The sequence below is a fragment of the Nannobrachium achirus genome, assembly GCF_963921795.1.
Source record: "Nannobrachium achirus genome assembly, chromosome: 14".
Classification (NCBI taxonomy): domain Eukaryota; kingdom Metazoa; phylum Chordata; class Actinopteri; order Myctophiformes; family Myctophidae; genus Nannobrachium; species Nannobrachium achirus.
Window position 1 is genome coordinate 40,297,856 of NC_137821.1, and position 27,363 is coordinate 40,325,218.

Here is a 27,363-nt window from a genome sequence, read left to right on the forward strand (position 1 = left end):
ATGATGCACATGCAGCTCAGTTGTCTGATTATGTGCAAATAAAATGGTTTGACAGCAGCAGAAAAATATAGGCATTAGTTAAATTCAGTTTAGCTGAACTTAATTTAGTTTAGTTTAGAAGTAGAGAGGGATGGATAGGGGTGAAATAAATCTGTCAGATGAAAACATTTCCTCAAAAGTTCTCTGGCTGCGCTTTTCCTATGTGGTGATGTGATGAATATTTCAGTGGTGCCATTTCCCTGACTCTACAAAGCAGCTCTCAGCGTGACTAAAGGTTTTACTGCAGCACCAACTAAATCATCCAGACACACTGTCTGTAGGGCACCCACCCACACACACACACACACACACACACATACCGACACGCACGCGCGCACGTAAGTGACCTTCCGCTTACCAGACTAGAACCACTAAGCTATGACTGCAGCCATAGTTTGGCAGCATGAGGCAGATGAACAATGGATCGCCCCATATTTCACTGGAGTTTGTTTTGACTTATTGTCTGCGTCAGTGCGTCTTCAAATGTGATGAACTGAGCTTCTAAAGAAAGCAATGACGCTGAGGGGTGAACCAAAGGACTGTGCTGCTGGCCCATCAGTTGCAGATGCAGAGAGAGACCAAATGTTACCTGGGGGGGGAGACACCCCACCCATGGGATCCACCCATGTCCCTCCTCTGTAACTGTAAAAACTCCCCCAGAGTCTATGGCACCATGATCACTGATTCATGCACTGCTAAAATACACTTTTCACCTGTTTTAGAACCACCCAGTAGAGCCTACTATAAACCCATTTTTGAGCGGTGGTCACAACGCTCCTATACGTGGCCGTGTGTGTGGGTCTGTCTGTCTGTCTGTCTGTATGCGTGTCTGTCTGTATGTAGCCTGTATGTAGTACCTTTTGTGACCACACATGTTAAGGGAGGGGCGCTGTTGTTCAGGCCAGGCCAGGCACCCACCCACCCACCCACCCACCCACCCACACACACACACACACACACACACACACACACACACACACACACACACACACACACACACACACACACACACACACACACACACACACACACACACACACACACACACACACACACACACACACACACACACACACACACACACACACACACACACACACAATATATATATTTGTTTTGCTGTTGCGCAGCCTCCACGACCACCGCTCAGTTCACACGGGTGTGATTTTTTACATTCATGATCTAAAGAGACTTGATTTTATGCACTTAAATGACACCACTTAGACAACATTGCAATTCAAATCTACTCAGAAAAGTTTAGGTGTACAAAGTTTGACCTGGATAAGTTCTCATCCTTAAGCTTTCTTTGAATATCTTGCTACTGTGCTTAAAGCTGAACCAGCTGTACTCGCATGTATCATTATGATATACAGGCCTCCAAGGCACAATTCACGATTTCTGCCAGAATTCTTCTCTGTGCTGACTGCACTCATTATCACTGAACATGAAAGAATAATTTTGAATGGACATTCACATTAATAGCAGTGCCACTGCTGACTCTGAGGCTATGGAATTCATTAAACTACTCTAAAGTCTAGAACTGAATCAACATTATAACTGAAGCCACTCATCATCAGCATATCAATATCCTTGATTTGGGTCAAAATGGCCAACCACTGACAATGTTTCTATGTTATGCGGTCTCCGAGTGGTTTTAACCATGTTTTGTCTGTCTGTATCTACAAACAAAAATGATTCAGAAAGTGGGCTCGCTGAACTTGTAAGTTCTTTTCATCCATGTGAAAAAGAATGCCCTAAAGAAGGTCCCACTCAAGGTTAAAAAGTATTGTAAAAAACAAACAAACATTGCCATGGTGTTAAACAGCACTATCATGACATGAAGAGGTATTGTAGAACAGCTTAAATGAGGAGAAAAACTGTTATGGAGGTCCATCATAGTATTTACAAAGAATACATCATTATAAAAAATATATACTGTATATTTTACTTTTTCCCCACTATTGATACAATAGAATTAGATTATTAAACCCCAGCCTCTGAGCTTATTAGCCAAGCCTCTCTCCCAAAATGTAACATTCCCCGAAATGCACACTGCACACACACGCGCGCACGCACACACACACAAACGCACACCCACAATCACATCTCTGGACAGCTAGAGGAAACAAAGGTCCTGTTATGTAACCTTCCCAAATCTCACTCTGTGTGTGTGCGTGTGTGTGAGAGAGAGAGAGCGAGCGAGTCTGTGTGCATGTGTGTGTGTGCGCACGTGTGTGTGCGTGCATGTGTGTGTGTGTGTGTGTGTGTGTGTGTGTGTGTGTGTGTGTGTGTGTGTGTGTGTGCGCAGCAAATGTAATCTAAGCTTATTGAAAGACTCTCTTTAATTAGAGAGAAACATAAATACAATAATGAGAGACAAGAGAATGAGATATTGACAAATAGAACAAAGACTATAGACAGAGATGGATGAAGAACATAGAGCAGTGGTAAGGTAAGCAGTGGTGCTTTGGTATTTTCTTTTCAGGGGTCAATGGTCATTTATTGACGTCACGTGAACGCGCACGCAAGCACCTCTAGATCTAATTGTGGGAAAACAAAAACGATGTTTTCTAGTCTTAATTACATTTGCATTGTTGCTTCTAGTTTCATTTAATTCAATTAGAAAATACAGCGCTACAGTAGAGATTGAGAAACAAAGTTTGCTTTGAACAAGCCATGTATGAGGATATTTTATCACGACAAACAATAATAGCGATTATTGTCCCATCCCTAAAACACACAGTGTGATGAATTAAATGAGTAAGAAATGAAGAAGCCGACAGTGGGAGGAGACATGAGAAGGAGGAAGGACTCACTGGGTGTTTGGCTGAGATTCTACCAGTCACTGCACTGGTCTGGTACCATGAGGAGGAGATGTAGTTCTGATGGAGAGCGAGACGGAGAGAGACAAAAAAGGACAAAATCAGAAAGTGGGAGACACAAATATTCATATATATCAACCTAAACCCACAGGTTCTTTTAGGAAATATACAGAACATGTTTAAGAACAATCCTCAAACAACCAGGATGAATAATTCATATTTAGGGGTGGCCATAGCTGGTTAGTGAGCCTGCCTGGGGAACCAGAGCCCCTGGTTGTCACAGGTCAGATTCCAGGCCAGGCCAGTAATGTGTCGAAGTGTCCCTACGCAAGACACCTAACCCCTAATTGCCCCCCCTCTCCGCGCTCCTCTGTGGGGAGCACTCAGCTGGGTTAAGCTGAAACTGAAGTTCCCCTTTGGGATAAGCTAGGTGTGTAAAATATTGTTCTTTTGTACATTTTATTATTACATGTCATCCATTTCTGTTCCACGGAACAATCCTCATCAAATCTGAAGCAACACGTCTCCTTTGTCCATTGTCTAGTTATACAGTATTGTATGTTCGCATACACAGACAGGGTATGTGCCTGTACCGTGGCACACTGGTATCCTAGTTACTTTGCACTCCATTGTTTTCTTTATTTACTTGACCATTTACCCTATAGTTTTGTGACTAGCATTTATGTCATTTAATCTGATGTGGCCATCTGCTAAATGCCTACAGGTAAATTGCAATTGTACGTGGTGCACTTCTAGGTCGAAGGCCATTGTCTAAAAGTAACACCATCTGCAAAAGGTACATTTAAATAGAGTATATTAGTCCCACATCTCACTAGAGTGTTTCCTCTCTCCACCCTGGCTAAAGGATAGCCTGGTGGATCATCATTACGAAAAGCCTAACAGCTAATCTTGACAGCCAGAGGAGCTCATTAGCGGGGTTCAATGAGTGCAGAGGCATAAACAGCTCCAGCTCCCTGCAGATTCCACTCACACCATCTCACCACAAAAACTCATCTGCATGTTTACACTGGCTGTTTCTTACAGTGGGGGCACTGAGCAAAACCTAGGAGAGGGAATGGAACGGCTCAGTGGAAATCATTTAAAGACTATGGCCTAGTAGTGATGTAATACCCCCTTGTTGACCACTCTCTGCTTTCCTAGTGTAAGAAACAAGAAATGACACAGTCATCTAGTGGACTAGCCTTGCTGAGGTGGTGACGTAACCGAGAACGCTGTGGAAAAGTAACGCGAAATATAATAATATATACATTCACACTTGTTCTCATGAATCTTTACCATATACTGTATGGTAAAAAATAAGGAGATGTTGCCATGCTGTGGTGGCTAGGTGGCTGACGATCTGTAGACCAAACCAGCTTTGCAAGCTGTAATAAAAAGGAGTGGACTCTGCATTCTCCTATAACCACCTTGTGTTCCTATTCCGGGGGAAACATTCTGTGAAAATAGCAGATGTACAACCTTCCCTTCACCTAGCACGTCACAATGCTACATGTTGTTAACTTGTATATTGGCTATTTTCTGCACAGATATTTGGTGTAGAGGGGTAAAAAGTGGTTAAGAAAAAGAAAAATGCTTGAGGCAAATTGATGCTGCCCCGTTGGAGAGTAGTGTAATAACACCGTCCTGTGTTAGTGTGTTGGAGTCAGTCTGGCTTGCGGCACTTCTCTGCATAGCGTGGTTTTTTATCTAAGTAACCGAGACACGTCCTGACCTCTTTTTTCTTATTTGTATTTCCAGAGTCTATCAGCTTGGCAGTGACCATAGTGATTCACTGACTGTTATATTTCCTCTCCCCGGTTGGGAAGCCAGGAAACGTATAACAACACACAGTACGGCACAATATTCTGATCTGCAAAGCTGGCTATGCCACAATGTCGAAAAAGGAGAACATTTTGTCCATCAATTTTGGCACTGTTTCCAAGGGGTTTGAGAGATCCAAAAGAGCGCTTTCTTTTTTGTTGATGTTAAATCAACGTACTGTACCAGCCCTCTGAATAGAACTGTATTTCAGAGATAGAAAATCAATGAATTTCAGATCCTAGATGAAAGTCTGAGCTGCAGTGCAGAAACTTACAGCAGGTCCCCTACAGCTGAGGCTCAGGTAAGATCACAGAGAGAGGCAATGTCAAGTCACACGTTACAAAGTTCACATTAGACCTACCAGCAATCAGTGGCAGATTATATACAGTACTGTACTGTAATATACAGTATTTGAAAGTGAAATGCATTGCATCTAAAGTTGAGCTTCTTGAGTGGTACTAACAACTCCTACATCGGGCTTTGTGTGTATGTATGCCGTCCGTCCCGCAGAGATTGGCATTGGCCAAGATTCGCGGGACTTTCATATAGCTTAAAGGAGCTATAGTCAACTTTTTCTTGAAAAACGGATGCTAAAATTAAAATAATGTTTCGAAAATATTTTATAAAAAAAACAAGCTTCATATATGTGTTTCAATTAAAAAATGACCACAAAAAGCGGAAAAATAATGATAAAATAATCATTTTGGCCCTTTGTTTACATTTACGGGCCCTGTAAATGTAAACAAAGGACCAAAATGATTATTTTATCATTATTTTTCCGCTTTTTGTGGTCATTTTTTAATTGAAACACATATATGAAGCTTATTTTTTTTATAAAATATTTTCGAAACATTATTTTAATTTTAGCATCCGTTTTTCAAGAAAAAGTTGACTATAGCTCCTTTAAATTAACTGAAATTAACTCATAACAGGAAAAGAACCGTTCATCATTTCACACTGCTTTTTTTTGTTTTTGAGGACATAATGTTCATGAAGTCCCAAGCAGCGTACAGTCAACAGGTCCCCCATAGTTGATTCTCAGCTAAGATCAGGGAGAACGATATGGAATTCAGTCAGAGATTAGACCCAATCAGCATAATTTAATAGTCTTAGAAGGTTGTGTAGAATATTAACATTTTGGGGGTGACACCCAGTGATTTTTCAATCTACACGCCCTTGCTTCTGTTTCAGCATTCTGCCAACTCCAAGGAGAAAAGCTGAATCAGCCACTTTTCAAAGTGAACTATAGGGTACTGTAAGTGATGTGGCTGCACAAGTTCCTATTATTATGGACTATGGTTTTGGAAAAACTGTAGAAACGTTATTATTGTCTCATGATCCTCCCATAGTTCTGTGTATTTGCGCCCCCTCACCTTGCTCATCATACATGACAGAACACCATCGACAAACGTGGACTTGATCTTGTGGACCTGAGGAGAGCGAGATACATAGTGTAAAAGAAAAAATATATATACTGTACAATGAGTTCATGCATCATTATGAACAATAACCTGCACAATAATTATTACAAAAAGCAATTCAAAAAAGTAAACAAACTTGTTAAGCGGGCTATGACTTAATTCATGTGTCAGAGTTTTAAAATCCCTTTTATAGAGGGTATCTGCACATTTCTAAAGTGACAATTTAAAGACTTTTTAATACCTCTAAAATGACAAATTAAACATTGGCCAAATAGTCAAATATTAGAGGCAGAAATTTTGAAAATAGCAGATCTACATACACACAACGTGAGCATGTAGATCTGCAATTTTCACAATTAGAACGGTGTTATACAAAATGTTATGCCTCAACTCTCAGTACTCGTAGGGTGTGGGGGTCTCACACACACCCCCAAAATATGATTATTTTGGGGGTCGCAGCCTGAAAAGGTTGAGAACCACTGCTTTAGGATAATCTGATGTATAAAGGAATAATGAGTCAATGTCTGTTGACTGACCTGTCTGTACTCCAGGATAATCTTGGGCAGGGGGTGCAGGTCCTGGAGTTGTAACAACTGCATGCAGAAAGGACACATTGCCGTTTGGACAGTTATGCATTACTAAAGTACGTGTATAATGTATTAAGAGAGAGAAAACTTTATCTTTTGTTTTGCTGTCCCTTTTCACTGTATGTTAATGTCCTGCTGTTCTTTCACCATGTGTTTCACTGTCTGCTGAGAAAACCTGTAAATTGCAATGTCTCTGAAATGATATCCTCAAGAGCTCCCTTTTATACTTGGCGTGTCTATTTGAAGATGCTGTGATTTCACATCATCAAAGGACACAAAGATGTGTGCTTAGAAAACAAAGTGTGGCAACTACAGAAGTGAGCACAACTTCAAAATCACAGCCACTTTGTGTACGCAGATGCATACAATTTGAGAAAAAAACACATTAACTCACATAAGCACATATACAAAGCTTACACATTTCTCTCTCTCTGTGTGTGTGTGTGTGTGTGTGTGTGTGTGTGTGTGTGTGTGTGTGCGCGCGCGCATGTGCATGTGCGTGTGTGTGAGTATTCTCCTCACAGTTGCCTCTGATGTAGACTGCTGCTGTTTGTTGACAGTCTTGGGGAGTTTCTTGTTCTCACAGCGTTCGTGGAGTCGCAGCTTTTCAAACAGAACCTTTAAATACCACGCACACACATACAACCCCATGAGACGTTCTTTATAAAAAAGGCATGATCGTTAATTATTACACAGTGCTTGCCCTTCTCCCAAATGAAAAAAATCCAAACTTTCTTTTCTTTAATTAAGACCTCTACTTCTTGTAGTTGTAACTGTAGCTACCTCACAATAAAAGTTTTTAATTATATAAAGCCCCATTTCCACTGTAAGGCAGACCCAGAACTATAGAACCAGAACCAAGAACTTTCAAGAACCTATGAAGTTCCGGGACCAAGTTCTGCTTACGTTTCCATATATCCAGACCTAACCAGGAAGGGCCCTGCCTATAGGTTCCTAGAACTCAAGTTTAGTTCTACCTCAGGAGCAGGACCGAAAAAAGGTTCCAGGAACCTTGTCTGAAATTGGGCCGTGTGCAATGGAAACAAAACCAGATCCAAAAAAATGGGTTCAGGTTCAGGAAAGTTCTGGTTCCACCTTGCAGTGGAAAGGGGCCTTAAGCTATATTTGAGTGCCTGGGACGTAAGTTTTCAAGTGTGTATTTTGTTTGGAATTTTGACCTTCTGACCACCAGCAGTGATCTCAAAATGCTGACTGCATGTATTTTGCAATGCAGACGACTGAATGACCCCTTGCTGGCGCGATGTCCATTTATTTGGCTCATATTTTGCATAACAAATTAGTATTTGACTTGGGGTCCAGGGCGATCCAGGTTTTATATTTGGGATGTTCGATCCATGAACTCGAAAACAAACCATAACCCATAAGCTTTCTTCCAAATCTACTGGGCTAACGGCTGACGACTCAGGAACAATCGACCCAGTATGGAATAACTATACCGTGAAGCCCTTTTGAATTAGAAATGAGAAATGTTTCCCAGATTGAAAGCTGATATCCAGGCAGTTATCACATTGTACACTAGACAGGGCATATGTGAACAATTTGTGGGTTTGATAAACAAGGCACACATGTGTTTCGTTTTCAATTATTATTTTTTTACCAGCTTGTGGAGCAAGCTGGTCTATATTATCCTGGGTAGGCAACCCACCCTGGCAGAGATATGCACTGCATGGAGTGCCCCTGTCTAGTTTATGTATGAATTACTATGAGCAAATGTCTATACTTATTCCTAGTTCCATACTTTTCCAGAATTTCAAGACCTGCAAGCACCCTGTATATTAACACACTGTGTATAGTACTGCGCATGAATCTGCATCATCACATCACACCACACATACACGCACGCACGCACGCACACACCGTCCGTAGCTGAGTGCTGCTGGTCACCAGGAAGATTTGTCCTGCAGCCTTATGGGCGTCCTGCTCCAACTGTTTCATCTTAGTCTGAGAGAGAGACAGAGGGAGAGAGAATGGGAATTAAATAATGACACAGAATGACAGAGAATGAGTCAGAAACTAGAAGCAGTGCTCTTCCAAGCACGGGTCCACGCCAGGTCAGGTAGGTTAATGTGGCCTCTTGGTGGCGCTGTAATAGGCCAATGAGAAAAGGGCGCCATGTCAAATGATGTGACAGAAGGATAAAGAATGAGGAATAGAGAATAAGAGACAGAGGGAGAGAGATTGAGCAAGAGAAAGCCAGAATGAGCAATATAGCGAGATCATGATGGACAGAGGGTGAAAACAAGAAAGATAAGCCAGAGGCAGAGGGAATGAAGGACAGAGGAAGAGACCATGAGGGAAGGAGAGAGAATGAGGTATGTACATACCAGGGGCTTCAATACAAAATGCTATGACTATTAGGCCCATTTGAAAAAAATCTAATGATCACTGCACTAAGTTATTCACACTATTTTGTGAGTACCAGATAGCTACTAGTATTTAGAAATGTATTTGAATAGCTGTTTAAATAACAGTCTTCAATCAACAACCAACATATAAAAAAAGCAATTTCTAATTCACGACAGACAGAGAGACGCACACACACAAAACAATACGTTAGGAAAAAGTTTCAAAAATAATCATCTTAGAGCAAAGAAACAGACAGGGGGAGGGAGGGAGGGAGGAATCGTAATGGTGGGTGAGGATGACATGTGAGGGTAGGTATTAGGTAAGCCAGGCTAGACAGTGATAGGGAAAGACATTTAAGTCAACAAGTGCCAGTCTGAGGTGCGATACGAAACGGGAAGACAGAAGCTGACAGAATGATTGACAGGGGGAGAGAAAGACAGAGGGAGGGTGTAGCAGCATCTCTCAGGCGAGTGAGACGGCTGCAAATGCGTAGACTGAGGCGAGAGAGACCGACAGAGGTACAAGGCAAGAGAGAGAAAGAGAAAGTGAGTGGGAGAGTGACAGAAAGAAATAAGGGAGAGAGAAAGACAGCAAAAGAGGGAGCAGCCAGATGAGTGCCAAAGTTCCACATTATGTGCCTCTCCCGCCCTGTGCATACTCTAGACTGCCTCATCAATACTTGATGGTGCCCCTCAGTGAAGTTGGAGACACACACACACACCCAGAACGTGTCAGGGATGTCAATGACACCATTATATTAGAGAGAGCGTGTAATGTATGAGTCCATATCCCGGTGTGAAACTCTCCATGGGCATGAGTCATTTTCTGTGAAGGAGACTGCTGAGAGACGCAGCGTGGGGTTGAGGTCCATTGCCACATATGAATTGCAATAAACGATGAAAGAGTGTGCGTGCGTGCGTGTGACTGACAGCCAGAAGGAGTCCTCTCGCCTTGGTGTTTGGAGGGCTCCACTTGACAGCTGAGCAAGAGAAACTAATCAAATATGACATGCACACAGCTCCACACCTTCATGCAGGGACTTTATAAGTGACTGCTTAAACTTCAATATCTCAGAGTGTGTGTGTGTGTGTGTGTGTGTGTGTGTGTGTGTGTGTGTGTGTGTGTGTGTGTGTGAGTGTGTGCGTGCGTGCGTGTAGGTAGGCAGACAGTGATGCTCTTTCCGGTAGCAGCTTCTCTTAAAGGAAACACACCTCCTACTGTATTTATAGGCGTGCTGCAACATGGGACACTCTCTTCCACAAATAAAACCCCTGCTGCTGAAAGTACAGTGTGTGTGTGTGTGTGTGTGTGTATGTGGGGGGGGGGGGGGGGGGGTCACTTGCAATATGCATATGACCACCACCTGTGTATGCTGACCACCTAAAAAGCTCCTTCTGTCTCGGAAATGGTTCAAATATGCATCATGCACGGGAAGGGGGCCACGCTATGACTGCTATGCACTGAACTAAAAACATCATGAAACCTTAGGCCAATGTTGTACTTTGTTTTCCTGTACAAGATTAAAAACTACAGGAGGGTACAAACTGTCAGTCTAACGGTTAGTACATGTGATGTAAGCAATTTAAGCTAATAATAATGGGTGTGTTTAATTTAGGTGTGCCATGTGCAAGCAAGCATTGACAGTAGTCAGTAGCCAGAGAGTCATATCTACAGTATAGGCCTGTGTACAGTACACTGTTTCTGGAAGGGACGAGCTTCCATCATCGGGACGGTGTTTATCCTGACTAGTGTGGCGGGGCTGACTAAATGTCACAGTCCCATGCATAAGAAGCTGTTTTCAGCCTATAATCCTATGTAAACTCTCTGAAACGGACAAGCGGCAGTGTCAATCTGTCTACTCGTCAGATCTCAGCCTATAATCCTTCAAATGCCACTTTTTCAAACTAAAAAAATAATAGAAACAGGACTCAGGGCTAGCACAGAAATCCTTAAGACTGCGGATCAAGTTGGACTGAGGGCTCTTACGCCATGTCAAGGTGACTGTGGTGGAGAGACAAAGAACAAAAGATGTTGGCGTGGGCAGGCTTTGCTCTCCCAGGTGCATGTGTAATTCCCACGTTGTGCTAGCAGTGATATATAATAAACAAAACCACCAGTCTAATTTTTGCAAAGTACTACAAACACAGTAGAAATCCTCTGAGTTAACACAGTCAGGATTGTACAATGTAAAACAACAACTTATATTTTAGACTGTAATTAGAGTGTTTTCATTTACCGCTTTCTCTTGTTCTAGCGATTTTAGTATTTTGATTTCAGTGGGTGGGGGCATGCGTAAGTGGCTAAATATGTCTTTTTAGACACAATAAGCCAGCAATTTCATTGTTACTATTTACACCAGCCCCCATAAGTCACATCTGCCCATGAAAGATTGCGGTGCATCTTGGGAATGGGCTTATTGTGTCTAAAAATACATATTTAGCCACAAAATCGTTGAAAACACTAAAACGATAGAAAGAACAAAAATGAAAACATTTTAACACTCATTTTTCTTTTCTCTGATGACTATGTAAAATATGAACCCTTGTTGTAAAAAAACAAAGTTGTCCTTTAAACGTTAGAATCCAGCAGTAAATGTGGGGCCAGTGTTGCCCTTGATGTGTGTGACCTTACTCCCAGCATGTCTGAGGTCATCTTCAGGGCTTCTTTGTCCACATGGATCCTGTGGCTCTCCATAGCTGCAACAACAATATAACCACCATCATTCATGTCACCTCCCTGCAATATCACATTCCTGTCTCTGTCCTTCACCTGAAAAAGGATACCTTCGTATTTCTGAGGATGCTTTAAAGCAGGGGTCTTAAACAGGGGGTCCGGGACCCCTAAGGGGTCCTCAGAGTTACTACAGGGGGTCCTCCAATTCGTTGTATGATAGAAACTTTTTTCTTCTTTTCTATATTAGCCTTTTGAACCCTAGCGTACTTATTCTGAGAACTTTAGCCAAAAATAGCAGATCTACAAGCTCACAATGCCTTGCGCTGCGAGGCGTTGTACACTAGTACATACACTTACACTGACGATTGTGCTGTCAAACAATGAAACTATATGGAATCTCTGAAAAAGTTGTGGGGGTCCCTGCTTCATCTCTCTCTCGACTAAGGGGTCCTTGGCCTGAAAACTTTGAAGACCCCTGCTTTAAAGTCATACTGTGTGTAACCTTGTTTTTTAGCCTTTTACATTTTTTTTATATATATAATCTTTCGCTGGTCTATTTTTCACAATAACCATTCCACACAAATGTGTGCTGCAGTTGTTTTGTTTGAAAATAACCTCTGCACTAGGACCCTGAATTCTTTTGGCCTAATGGTCCAGGCGCATACCACTTAGGCATTGACACATACTGTAGGCATGGATGCCTGGCGGCGTCGCCGGTTTGATTCCCGATCGAGACGACCTTTGCCGCATGTCACTCCCCATCTCGCCCCACCATTTCCTGTCAGTCTACGGTCCTATCCAATAAAGGCATAAAAGCCCCCCAAAAAAAAATAATAATAATCTTTGAATCGAAATGTAATAGACAACAGAGATACTGTAGGATTCACCAAAAAGACTACTTAAATGGATGTTACACGGATGGATTAAACACATGGGTTATTTATTTTCTACACCACACTTTTCTGAGCTTGTAGATCGGCTATTTTCGGAGCGCAACACCCAAGCACAACCAAACAAAAGAATCACTTGTCTTTTAGTTCTACTCGATCTCTTCTCCACTCGTCCCTCCCTAACATTTTAGTCGTTTTTATTTGTTGACGAAATTGTCAGTATATTTAGTCTTCAGACAACATAGTTAAGTCTTTATTTCGTTTTTATCTAGTTTGTGTCAGTGAAAAAAGGTATAGTCAACGAACATTTTTCGTCAAAGACTAAATCAATGCTGTTCTACTGTGGTCCATTATAAAACACCCAACACCCAGCAGACTGCACAAACAACCAAACAAAAACACAATAATGAATAATAAGTAGTCCTCACATGCCAGAACAGGGATCATACTCAGCTCCATGTTGGAGTAGAGCCACCACAGCCCCTGGCCCTGAACACAGAAACACAAACACTCTCTGTTAGACACATCACACACTAGAACATTAGACATACAGGAAAATACATGGAAATAAGTGTGTATGTGTTGCACGTGCGTGTGTATTAACCTGTAGTTTAGTGCGCAGCTCCCCATTCAAAACGTACAGCAGACAGAGTTTTAAAATGACCTGAGACACCTGATATGGGAGAGAAAGAGAAATGGAGAGAGACATAGAGGCAGACAAACAGTGATGAGGAGAGAAAGAAAGACATACAGACAGACAGAGACAGAGGGATATTGATACAGACGGGTAGATATGTAAGCACTGTTGGGGAGGATAGGTTATGTGGTTTGTGTGATCTTAATGAATTTTCTGAAATTGAAAATGAAACGCATTTTGTTTTCTGTTGCCCATTCTACAATTCTATCAGGCAGGGCCTTTCTAACACGGTAAATCCAAATTATGAATTTGGATGACTGAGAAGCTGAAACGAAACAATTCTTTCGCCATGATTTTTTTTCTCCCATGCGCTTCATTTCTTGAGAAGGCCTGGTCGATGAGAAGGAGGGCCATTTACATGTGAAATGGCATTGTCTTATGGGTTCTTGTTTTGTTCATGTGTGTACTGTATGCATGTTTATTTATTTGGTATGTTATAGGGTAGGGCGTAGTGTGAACGGGAGAGATTGTTGATGTCAGTTGTTTTCTTTTTGTGTGTCATATAATCCCATATGGGATGGGCGAAACTGATGGCATGACATGGAAATAAAAATGTAATTCATTCATACATCCAAAAAATTATAGGGACTACAGTTTCATTTTCTCAACTTTTTATATCGCCATTGTCCTTCCTTTTTTCCCTTTCCTATGGCAATATTGTTTGTTTGTTAGTGTGTGCGTGCGTGCGCATGCGTGCGTGTCAATGAACCTTCCCGGGGTCCAGAGCAGGGGGTCTGGGCAGTTTCCTACAGTGTTTGTTGAGCAGGTCTTGGTAGCAGGAGGCTTGGTCTGAAGGGTCCAGCAGCCAGCCTGACACCTGCGGGTCCTGGATACGACAGCCTGCCACTGGACAAAGAGAGACACAAGAACCACAATCTCTGCTCAACCAAGTGCTCCTGTTTTAGCAAGCAACCCTCAGCAGACAGCCAGACACCAGCGATAAATCACCCTGGGTTTGAATCTGACTCAAGACCTGTAATTGTGTGTCATATAAACTCTCTCTCATTTTAAATAAAGAAATTACAATCTTCATTCTCCAACAGGGCTGTGCCATACACCTGTGTTGCACAGCACTCTCTAGTGGACAAACTTTAATTAGCAGATAGCGTGACAAACAGACAAAAATCCTGTATACTGTATGTCAAATAATTCAACACCATTGTCAAGCAAAACTTGACATAAAACTCAGAGACCTGGCACTACACACAAGCATGTGCGACTGGACACAAGACTGGTGGTGAGAATGGGCAGCATCACATCTGACCCCAACGCGTGCTCCCTGTACACGTATGACTGCACACAGCCATACACGACTCGACAGTGATAGGTCGAATCATCAACAACGACGTCAATGAGTCTGACTATAGAGATGAGATCAACTCACTGGGACTCTGATGCCAGGAGAACAACCTCGCAACCTTAACAGCGACAAGACCAAGGAGCTGATCGTGGACTTCAGGAGGCCGCGGAGAGATCATGCAGCCATCCTCATCGATGGCGCTGCTGTGGAAAGGGTCAGGGAGTTCAAGTTCCTCGGTATACACACGTGAGGAAAAAGGCTCAGCGGCGACTGTACTAGCTCCGCTGCCTGAAGAAGTTCGGAATAGGACACTGCATCCTCAGTTGAAGACGTTCTATCAGGCTGTGTTACGTCATGGTATGGGAACTGTACTGTCCGAGAAAAGATCAGCCTACAGCGATCGGCAGAATGCATAATGGGAGGCGAGCTCCCCACACCAGAAACTGTACAAAAAGCGGTGTGTTGTCAAAGCCCAGCGCATCATCAAGGACAAGCACCACCCAAGTCAAAAACTGTTCAAACCCCTACAACGACCACGGCCGGGCAAGGGGGCCTACAAGCGCACTATCAAGAGCATCACCACCAGGTTCTTGAACAGTTTTCACCCGGTTTAGTTGCCTAGTTTTGCGTCTCAACTAAATAATGAGAGGATTTGCTGTGCATCCAGGTCCTCAGTGGATAACTCATGGTCTAAATTATTTATCTATATTTTTCTTTTAATTTATTATTTGTATTTTCATGCTTTTTTTAATGTTCCAAATATACAGTATTATTTTGTTTTATATAAAGTCATTTAATTTGTTTTGTGTGCTAGATAAAAAAGTTTGTTTGGTGTTCCTTAATTGGTTATTTTGATTTGTGACTTCAATTCTTTGGGCTTGTTTTTATTTGTTAATAAGGTCTTGTTATGAGAAATTATATCCTCAAATCACCTCTATGACATTTACCAAAACAGACCAAACCCACCGTCACACTATGGAGTCTTTTAGAAGGCTAAAACCAAATTTGCAGCTAGCTCAACAACAACGCTGACAACTGTGGTCTAATTAGTAATTGTGAACCTGACAAAACTCTGTCATGCAAACGAAGAAGGTTTTGCATAGGTCACAGCAGCTACACACAACCTCAGGATGCCTAATTATTTAGACGTCAGAAGAGATACGGTTCATTTCGGGTTGGACGTTGTTGAAGGAGGCTTTACCTCGTTTCCAGTCAAGATGTCCTCTGTAGTGCTGAAGAACGGTACGCAGAAAGTCCTTGGCTTTGTAACACACCACCATCTGACAGCCTGATAACACCTGCAGCAGCATATCTCTAAAAGGACACACAAACACACATACATGTAAAACTACACAGTAAAATCCTGTGTTGATTTAAATAGATCAGCTATTTTTTCTGATTTGGAGGGGGAAAAGGAGCGGATGAGTAAAGAGTCTGTGTGGGATTTTTTTGATTGATACTAAGTACCACACAATCAAATACAAACACATACCTCTGTTTCTTTAGGTTAATTTACACAGATTGTTGTTTTTAATGCATTTACTTTATGTTCTTAAAACTTTCACTGATTCTCACTGTTGAACAAGGCATGACGGGTTGGTCTTGGACTTTCTCATGGACCTAAATGTGAAGAGCAACTTTTTTGAGGACTATGTGGTTGAACTTGATACTTGCCGATACTCTGCATTCATGTACATGAACTAATACATCTTGCACTAATTTACCTTATTTCTAAATCTGTGCATACTGTACATGTTTGGATGGATATGCAATGTGAAATCTTCCTTTTCTCCATTTCTGGAAACAATGTTTTACACCTGTAAACCTATGTGATGTGACAATAAAGATTATACTGATTCTGGGGTTTTAGTAGTCTGTATGTTTTTGTGGAGGTTTGTCCTGTACGGTCTCCTCATGTATGTAAGCGTGTGACCCTGTGTAATATTCTGCCTGTGCACCTATTCTAAACTGGTTAAATAAAGCTTATAAAGACACACCTGGTGAATTGCTCTAGGCTGTGATGTGTGTTCTGCAGGGCCCATACAGGTGTTTGTTCCAGCTTTAAGTAGAACAGGCTGTCGCTTGGTCCCAACGAATGCTCTGGTCCCCCGAGGTCCAGATCCGTCTTCATCAGAAGCAGGATGCCGCATACTGAAGGCATAACTTTCTACACACACATACACATACGCACACGCACACACACACACACACACACACAGCAAAGTTCAAGTGCTTTTATACAGTCACATTTAGAACCCTGATTTCATCAACATGACATCAAAGTACAGACATCATAGACTAGCCTCCAAGTGCTAAGAGGGTTCTTTCACTGCAATTACAGTATGTACTGTAGGTACACCCTGACAACGGGTACAACTTGTATTGCAAAATTGAAAGATGCATCGTTCCCAACAGCCTAGATTTTACAGTGTACTTTTAGGATCTCAAAGTGTCTGTGACCCGTGGCTTTGAGTTTGAACCTTGTAACGTTACTATATATCCTTGGTGGCACACTAGAAAATAATCTACAAATTTAAAATAATGTTACTTGGAAATCAGTGCATAATGCATATAAATGTGTATTAATGTGTGTAGTCAAGACCATTGCTCTACAGTACTACTAGGCTCTTCAAAACAGATGTATTCAAAGTAGAATACCAACAACAACATTTTATTTTTTGCATCTTCAGATTGAAGGCAGGTATGGGCTTTTGAATATTTCATTGATCATGCCCCTAATTATGCTCCTGTGTGTGTCATTTTCAGAGCACATAAAGTAAACAACTTGGAGAAACTGTCAGCGTAGTAGAGCATTGGTTCCAAAACTTTTTCAGCAAGTTTTTTTTTTTTTTATATGTAATATTTGTATTGAGTGAATAAGTACAAGGTACAACATGATTCTTAAACTATAGGCATAGTCATCTTACAAAAAGGTTTGTAAATAATAATGAAAGAATTTGGGTTAGGGTTAGGGGACAGTGGCGTAGAGTACAAGCTCAAGACAACCACCAAACTAACCTTCCTCTCAGTACTTCTCACCTGCTCTGGATCTAACTGAGTGGATCCATCCTGGAAGACCATCGTCAACACTACAGCCCGAGCCTTCTTCACTTCCTCCAGAACCTGCATCTGCTCCTCTGCACTCAACTTCCCAACATCCTTCACTCTAGGGTCAGAGCTGATGGCAGTGGTCAGACAAGTAGCTTTGGCCTGGTTCTGGGGCTTGGCTGTTTTAGCCTCCTTCTGGACAGTGTTTTCGCCAATCTGAGCCTTGAGCGCTCTACGTTTAGCCTGTCTCTGCTTTGGCAGTTTGGATGTTTTGGGAGCGGCCGTGGTTTCAGAACCAGATGCATCTCTAGGTGATCCAAGCTCCCTTTCTCCCGGTGCCTCAAGCCTCTTCTCACTCTGTAGGGATATGTTGGACGGTTTCACGTCATGTTTGGGGACTCGCAGCCTTGCCTTTCCTTCCATTATGTGACTGGAATCACCAACATTAACTTGTGGACTGGGGGTAAAGGCTGCACTGTGGCCAGGGTGTTTCGGGGTGGAGTCAACGGGTGGGACTTCGTCCTGTCCACTTTCTGCCCTGCCTTGAGAGGAACGGGGTGGCTCCCACTTCCTGGGACGCCTCGGCAGGCGGATTTTGGGTGGAGGGTCGGAGTTTTGGTAAGGTAAAACCTCATGCTTCCTCTTGAGAGGAACAGTGGGGATCGGGGGTGACGTGACTCGGTCCACCTCCAAGGAGACGTTTTGCCCAGAGGTGAAAGCGTTTTCAGTGATTCGCTCCTTCCTTGATCCCGTACCTCTGGAGCCTCTGCTATCAGCCTCCATAATGAAAGTGAGAAAAGAGGAGAGTGACATGGACAAACAGAGGTGGAGAAAGAGAAAAGATAATTTCAAGAGAGCAATGTAAAAATAAACCCTCGGTTTTTGTGCTTGTGAATGCATTACCTCTGCAGTCAATACCTAGGCTGGGGGTAAATCACTTTAGATAAGTGGACAGAGGAGAAGAGAACCTATGCTCCTCCTCACGTTAGTCTAGAGCGATCACACTCTCCGGTTGCACGTAAAGAGCATGGATGCAAAGGAGAATGCACCCCTTATCCTATTACTTCAACTCATACTGAAGGTAATTTGACAATGCAAGCAAAATGCAGAAATCACCAGAGACTTATGAAAGTAAAAGCCCAGCCCGGAAATCACTGGAAAAGCAAGTGGAAGGATCAGTGCGAAGAGGGAGGGTTTTGGTGAGGAAATGGGGGAGAGAATGTCTATTTAAGGTATACCACCACCAGACCTGTCAGTTGCTCCGATGCCCTATAAAGAACACTACGATGAATTCGGCCCTGAGCGGTGAGCGCTGTGTCCCAGACAATCAGACAGACACTCAGACAGGGTCTGATGCAGCCAGCCTGAAGCTGTGTAACAGTCACATGCCCACACGCTCTCTCCCACACGCTCACAAACGCGTGCACGTACACACACGCACACGCACACACACACACACACACACACACACACACACACTCTCTCAGGGACACACACAGGCACACGAACGCGCATGCACATGGAGGTTGATAGACACATCAAGGCAACCAGAAGCAAATACGCTCTCAGTGTGAGAGAAAGAGAGACTTGAAAAAGAACTAGCAAAGCCGAGGAAGGCAGAAGAAGGGGTGGGGAGGCAGAGAAGGAACCAGGGCAGGCAGTCATAAACAACATGATTCCCCAAAGCACATGCTCACCCCAATATGACCTTAGTTCCCAACATCATAACACCTGCTGCATTATTCATAGCTCAGTACCACACCTTCTGAGAACTTGACTTTGTGTTGCCAGTTGCCACTAAGCCAAAATCCATGCACATGTATTGAAAGAGGAAGTCACTGCGTGTGTGCGTTTGTGTGTGTGTGTGTGTGGGTGTGTGTGTGTGTGTGTGTGTGTGTGTGTGTGGCTGGCTGCTGTGAATAGTGAGTAGGTAGCCCGATGATTCAGCTCTCCCAGAGAAAAGAGCAACTGTAAACAGAAGCCTTTTCCTGCTGACAAAGTCATCAAACCTCAAGGGTGCTGTGCTACTGGATACATTTAGACGAACTATGGACAATAGCCCAGTGTCTGTGTGTGAGTGTGTAAGATCTTTAGAGGCAGGGTGGATTTGGGTGCATTGACTGACATAATGGAGCCATCTTCGCTTGCGTTGCAATAACGCTGATCACAGCAATATGGTCAATCCTACACGCCCCCCACCCCCCTATCTCTTTCTCCTCCTCTGCAGCTCAACTTTCTCTCCCTCTGTGTGTGTTTCTCTCTCTACCTCTGCACTGAGGACTACTTTGTTGAGCCTTTTCTTTTTTACTTTTATCACCCAGTGGGGAGCCATCACTCTTCAGCGTGTCGTAACACTGTCAAACTTTCTCTCGCTTCACACAGGCTGGATTCGTCGTTATCTGCATCTGGGGGAAAGGGCTAGACCGAGGCGTAATGCTCAAGATTCCCTTTCACTGTCAGCGTTTTTGAGCGGTGGTCACACCGTCTCCATAGCGTGGCCGTGTGTGTAGGTATGTGGGTGGGTATGTGGGTGGGTATGTGGGTATGTGGGTGGGTCTGTGGGTCTGTATGTAGCCTCATGTGGTGTAGTACCTTTTATGACCTCACATGTTAAGGGAGGGGCGCTGTTTTCAGGCCAGGCCAGGCACACACACACACGCGCACACACACACACACACACAGGGGGGAAGGGGGGGAGGGGAGGGGGTTGGTGGGTAAACCACCGCTCAGTTCACACGGGTGTGATTTTTTCGTTGTGGAGGGGAAGGAGACAGAGGATAGGAAGAAAGACAACTACTGTATGCTTCCATAAAGCATACAGCATAATACAGCATGATGCAAAACGGTCTAAAAACAATGAATCACAAACTAACATCAGTCAATGGTTGTAATTTGGGTGCACTCAGTCCCACCCTAAAATGTCAGACCAGAGTAAGGCTGTGTAACTGATAGTTTGAAATAATCGTGATATTGATTTTGAAGCCATATCACCCAGCCCCAGACTAGAGTTTTGTGTTTCAAATGAAACTCACTGTAGGGTTGTCATGGCGATGAAGGGGCGTGTCTGGGAGGGGGTTCCCACAGAGGCGGGGGGCTCTGAACCCCGACGATCTCCCACGTCTCTCCTGGGACAAAATTCTTGCACTCGAGCCTTCTGAAAGAGAGGAGGTGAGGATGCAGTGCCTCTTGGAGTAAGCACTATGACAGAGCTAATCAAGTGTGTGTGTGTGTGTGTCTCTCTGTGTGTGTGTGTGTGTGTGTGTGTGTGTGTGTGTGTGTGTGTGTGTGCTTGCGCACGTGACCTCAGGCAAGGTCAGCCAGCCCAGTCTCCGCGCAGCATTAACAACAGTTCCGGCGCAGACACGTTGTCACTACACGATTCACAATTGTGATTATGCATGTGAGTGTGTGCTCCTTGACTCAGCAATGTCTCAGCAGCCGAGCCCCTGCGCTTCCTTCCTGTGCACTGTAACGTGAGCGAGCTAATAACATCCCTCGTCAGCGCTGAGTGAGTCTCCTCAGCAACACTCTCGTCCTCAGTAGGAGGATAATATAAGTCTGGCACAGAGCCAGGTCTAGAGTTATTTGACACCATCTGAAGCAGAGCCGGAGCTGCCTCTACACTGCAACGGTTTCCTAAAATGACGGCGCAAGATCCAAAATGGGTCGTGGACCCATTTCTGGTGGTTTCCCGCAATATCAACATTAGCCAGCCAGGTCCCCAATGCCACAGAGTAATCCACTGAAATACCAGTGCTATTTGTGCATTTCACAAAAAGAGTCCAATTCCCCCAGAGTGAGGAGGAGCATTGTGAGAGAGAACTGTGGCTCAGCTTCAAAGTGTTGCTCTAAAAAATATGGTAATTTTAGTTACCTTTGTGGTTTGATGGTGCCACTGCCAGCAGCCTTTCCATTTTCTTTTAGTAGATTGTTTATTTGAATTCCCTGCCTATTGGTTCGTGTTTATATGGTACTTGTATACATCTAAAATGTCTATGTGAATGCTTGTGTTTGTTGTTCCATAGTCTGAAAACAAGTTATATTTTTGACTGCCATCAATGTTTGGGTTCGGATCATTTGTGATGAGCATCATCTTGTACTAAATTAATCACAGATTAATCAAATATGCAAAAAAATATCAACAACAGAATAATTGTACCCATATTAAAGGTAGGGTAAGTGATTTTCTTTGGTTAAAATTAGTGTTTAGCTCAATATTTTGAGTATTCATTGTTATAGAGTGTTTGTTCAGTAACAGGAGTCTCCATCTCTGAAAAAGATTTTCAGGTTAGGATACCAATTGTATCCAATCAGGACAGAGAACTCAGTCAGGATGCAGATTAAACAAGTGACATTGGCAGTGATGACACAAATAAATGAGTTGACAAAATAGGAACTGGAACACTATAATAATGATGATAAATAGGTACTCTCTCCTGCTGAAATTATGTCACCTACCTGAAACTTTATTTTAGGTAGGACTAGTAGTAATACGAGTAGTTAATATAACTGTTTCCTTTTCTAGTATGGCTTTACTGATCTTCCTGTTCCAACATGATGAATGTGTTGGAACAGGTACAGTGGGACAGACAAAAAAAGTGCTTTTAATGTCAGATAATGTCAGTCTCCTTCAGTACAGGGGTTGAGCTTCTATAGCTCTCTAGCACACTCTACTGGTGAATGGTATTAGTGCCAATTCATCAGCAGCTGACCTAAAATTATTTCTCTCATTTCCGCAAATACTAAACACTTGCATAAAAAGGTGCATGACTTGCAAAATATCAACAACTAAAACTAATCTCTCAGATCTAATCTAACTATACAAAATACAATACAATACTTTTGATTTAAATTGTTGAAGGCCTATCATTTGAAATGCATCCGTTATGCAACCCAGAGCCAAGTTGAGGAATATTTTTATACACGAGGACCACTGTGCACAGCACTCGCCAATAAATGTTACTCCATTGCCCAAATTCATTCAATGGCCATTTCGCCCCAACCTCATATTCAGAGGTGGAAAACACCACTCCCCGAGTATGAAATCAGAGCATAATGGCAGGCTGTCTACCTGCAGGGGTCATCGGTGGCTCATCCCCGTTCTTCAGCCTCTCCTCTGGGATAACCTCCAGATCAGCACCTCGGCCTCCACCTTCCATCCATCCCTGTCCCTCCTTTGGCTGATCAACACAACCACGCTTCATCTCCTTTCCCTGAATGCTAGTCTCTATTCCTTCCTCCATCCTTCCATCATGCTCCACCTCTGATGTTCCCTCCATTACATTTATCATTTGGTTGCCAACAGCCGGGTCACCAGATACCAGTCTTGGCTTGCTTGACTTTTCCTGTACCAGTGGCATCTCTGTGCCGTGAACCTGGTCTGGTTTCTTTTTACTTTGACCCCAATTTTGTTTCTTGTCCTGCTGCATTGTATCTTCATAGTTTGTGTTCCTGTTTTCGACACGGAGATGGATGCTATCTAGACCATGGGTATGACTAGCACCTGCAGAGATTTCTTTGCGGTCTTCAATTTCACACTCAACACCATTTCTCTCTGGCGTAAGCCCCTTGATGTAGAAATTGCTCTCTCCTCTACAGACAGGTGTAGAATCATCTGTACCACAGTCAAGCGTTGCATCCATTTCATTTTGCACATGGATGGTGAACTCATCTCGGTCTGCCTCTCCACTGTATCCTGTGACATCTTCATCCATTTGATAGACTGCTTTTCTTTCATTGAGATCTAAAAGGAGGTCTGCATCTACCACCTCACATCCTACCTCTACCGATGTAGCTCTATTCTGTCGATCATGCACGCTCTCCATTATTTGAGCTCTTCCCGCTCCAATCTCGTTCTCCAGAACTACTGTGTGGCCTGGCTCTTCCTCTCCATCTTGCCTTGGCATTATTTGTCCATCACAGTCCATCACCTCTCTTGTAATGTGACCCAAATGACCGTGAGATAGAAACAGATCTTCAAACATGGCGGTTCCAGACACAGGGACCTGACATACGCCTTCATCTTCTGCACTAGTGCAGTGCACTTCAGTGAGATTGGACATGAGCAACTGCCCCTTTGGTTGATTTTCAGGTGACACATCTTCATCAAGTTCAGGGTGCGAATCTCCGGCACCCAGTAATGCATTACCAGACCAGTTTTCCTGCTGTACCTTTGTTCTGTGGATTTCAGGCCTGTGAATACATTTTAAACTGGTAGGTGCAGCATCACAGGCCAAGGCAAGCTTGTCTCTTTGGGTCCCAAGGTGCTCAATTCTGGGGAAGAACGTCTCATCCGAATTCTCATCCTCAGGGGCAAGGCTGAGTATGAAACATGGCTTGGTTCCTTCAGTTGACCTGAGAGAGAAAGTGAATGAAAACAAATTTAGTATTTCTTCCTAGACTCCCTCATTGACAGTCTCTGAATTTAACAAGGGTATGTGAGAAGGCAAAAGTGGCTCTGTGAATTAGCTAATATGCTTATAGTCCTTGATAAGCATATTAGCTAATTGCCTTCTCCCTGAAAATCGCAGGCTTAATCCATGTGAAATACAGATGTGCATAGCTGCAGCGCATGTGTGTGTTTCTACTTCTAAGGCTACTCACTCAATCCAGGCACTGTCACTGTGCTTAGCAAGAGTCTGGGGAGTCTGTAGGGACAGAGTGTGTCTGCTTCTGGAGTCAGAGGGAACTGGCTCACAGATAAAGCCTGGGCTTGGGGAGACTTCTGCCTGGGAGAAGGAAAGGGCTCGGCTGCACTGGTAAGCAGGGGGAAGGTGGTGGTTCTCTCTCTGGGAGTAGGCCTGGGAGAACTGATAGCCAGCTTGGGGCCATGGGTACATACTTCGGTCCTGGGAATATGAGGACTGAGAGATGGAAGAGGCCTGGGATGACTGGGAGCAGTCTGGAGTGTGGGAGATCTCCCTCTCCTCAGAGGAGACCCAGGTGGACTGAGTCCTCCCCAACCATCTGTATGATAAAAGGGAAAGGATTACATTTAGGGGTCATGATAATACAATTCCGGCTGTACACTATGTGAAAAAAGGATTCTGGAGTTTCTGGAAAAATAAATCTGCTGTAATGTTTTCAACAGACATATGACAGTGAATAATGTTTAGGAGTGTTTGTTCAGTAACAGTGGTCTCTCCAGCTTTTTAGTGCATTTACCAATTTTGTACAATCAATGCGAGAACTCACACAGAATACTGTAAATGAGTAACATTCAAAGTCAAAATTGCAACTGGAACACAAATTTAACATGATAATTCTATACACTCTTTATTCGATGAAATTGGCAACCCACCTCAAAATGTATTTTATGTTTGTTAAAGGGATCCATGGCTAATAAGCCAAAAATGCCTAAATACATTATAATTGACCTCTATAACTAAAATATATATTTTGAAAACAAATATTTTATTTATTTTAGAAACATTTCATATTTTACTCAAGAGGGGATGATCGCAAGTTGATGATAACGTCATTTGTCCATGTGTGGTCCAGCCCAATAGAATTTATGGAACGTATATGCAACACAAAAAATGAATAAATACATATTTGAAATATTCATTTGATGCTCATATTAAGCTTAGGACATTTTTTTCTTTTGCGTTCCATAAATTCCATAGCGTTAGACCACACATGGACAAATGACATCAACTTGTGATAGGCATTGTCCCAATGGAGTGAAAGAGTAACCATTTCTAAAATAAACTTGCCACAAAAAGTTCGGAAATCTAACTTTGGTCGATTATATCTCCCCTTTAATAAACCCAAATGGTATTGTGTTTTATATAATTTTCATTGTTGATTTGTCACCTTTACAACGAGGTACAGCTTGTAAGCATCGGGCATTCGAGGCATGAGCTACACAGCCAAACGTGTGGGTTGCGCTGACCCAAAATTTGCCAACATTCGGTCCATTATATCTCCCCTTTAATAAACCCAAATGGTATTGTGTTCGATATCATTGTTATCGTTGATTCGTCACCTTTACAATGAGGTACAGTTTGTAAGGATCTGGCATTCGTGGAATGAGAAACACAGCCAAACGTGTGGGTAGCGCTCCTCCAAAAATTGTCAAAATGGCCTGGCAGGCCTGCACTACTGTTCTTTTGGTCTTCACCTTTGTTACTTGGGGCATTGAATGATGGCACTCTCTCACAGTAATAAGGAAAAGAAAAAACAACACATATTGGCAATTTTTACACTTTATTAATGTTAAGCTCAGTGTCAGGGAAGCCCAAAACGAGAGTAAATGCCAGCAGAACAGTATATTGCAGGCCATTTTGGCAAAATTCTGGTCGGCGCTACCCACACGTTTGGCTGTGTAGCTCGAATGCCCGATGCTTACAAGCTGTACTTCGTTGTAAAGGTGACAAATCAACGATAAAAATGATATAAAACACAATACCATTTGGGTTTATTAAAGGGGAGATATAATCGACCAAAGTTAGATTTCCGAACTTTTTGTGGCAAGTTTATTTAAGGTGTTTTTAATATTACATTTTAGTTATATAGGACAATCTTTCTACTATAATAGACAGGCCAGCTCCTGGTGTTGTTTAAGCATGTCATTGATAGACTCTCACACCACTGCTTCGACAGATTCCTCCTTTCACACATACATCGCTGCATTTCCCCCCTACATTCCTAGCTGCGGAAGCCCAAAACGAGAGTAAATGCCAGCAGAACAGTATATTGCAGGCCATTTTGGCAAAATTCTGGTCGGCGCTACCCACACGTTTGGCTGTGTAGCTCGAATGCCCGATGCTTACAAGCTGTACTTCGTTGTAAAGGTGACAAATCAACGATAAAAATGATATAAAACACAATACCATTTGGGTTTATTAAAGGGGAGATATAATCGACCAAAGTTAGATTTCCGAACTTTTTGTGGCAAGTTTATTTAAGGTGTTTTTAATATTACATTTTAGTTATATAGGACAATTATAATTATTGAGGCATATTTGGCTTATTGGTCAGGGATCATTTTAAAGATAGAGACCGGTTACTGAAAGTATATACTAATGATAACCATCAGAATAGAGCTTCAACATTTTAACAACAAAGAAACGCTTATGCATGTGTAAGGTGATTTTCTGCATGAAACATTATGGTCAGGTTAACTCACTGATCTGATCCATTTCTCCTCTCTTCTTGATTTCTGGTCCAGCTGCCTTCAACCCGGTGAGCTAGCTGGCTGCCATAAACCCTCTCCACTACCACAGGGGAGTAAACATTAACAATTGAGGAACTCCAACTCAACAGTTTTGATTAGATTTGAAGATATCAGACAGTTGCCAGTTGGTATTCAACTTTACATTATGTTAAATTGTTGATGCATTTCTGGGCAATTTCAAACGTTTAAGAAATGTAAACGTTTAAGTATTTAAACCACATTCCTTCTACCCCTCGTAAACCTGCATAGCAATACGGTATGAAAACCATGCCATCCTTGTCTCTATTACTGCAGTGGTTCTCAACCTGGGGGTCCCCAGATGATAAACTTAATGTGCAACATTGTTTTTCCTCACTCAAGTAAACAAACCAACATAAATTAAGTGTATTTAGGGTATCTGCACATTTCTCAAATGACAATTTAAGGACTTTTTAATACGTATACAATGGCAAATTAAACATTGGCCAAATATTGGAGGCAGAAATTGTGAAAATAGTTGATCTACATGCTCACAAGACCT

At 42.7% G+C, this 27,363-nt stretch overlaps 1 protein-coding gene across 1 annotated transcript in view; it reads right to left on the bottom strand.

Moving 5' to 3' along the window:
- Positions 1 to 14,624, bottom strand: part of poln (polymerase (DNA directed) nu) — a gene marked incomplete at both ends in the record, with an annotated part of 80,487 nt that extends 65,863 nt beyond the window's left edge. Inside the window, 10 exons of the mRNA XM_080741615.1 lie at positions 2,856 to 2,921; positions 6,056 to 6,112; positions 6,640 to 6,696; positions 7,213 to 7,308; positions 8,569 to 8,652; positions 11,689 to 11,753; positions 13,049 to 13,109; positions 13,225 to 13,293; positions 14,027 to 14,163; positions 14,603 to 14,624. Of these exons, the coding sequence (XP_080597741.1) occupies positions 2,856 to 2,921; positions 6,056 to 6,112; positions 6,640 to 6,696; positions 7,213 to 7,308; positions 8,569 to 8,652; positions 11,689 to 11,753; positions 13,049 to 13,109; positions 13,225 to 13,293; positions 14,027 to 14,163; positions 14,603 to 14,624 (714 nt within the window). The remainder of the gene's footprint in view (positions 1 to 2,855; positions 2,922 to 6,055; positions 6,113 to 6,639; positions 6,697 to 7,212; positions 7,309 to 8,568; positions 8,653 to 11,688; positions 11,754 to 13,048; positions 13,110 to 13,224; positions 13,294 to 14,026; positions 14,164 to 14,602) is intronic.
- Positions 14,625 to 27,363: the final 12,739 nt, after the last annotated feature.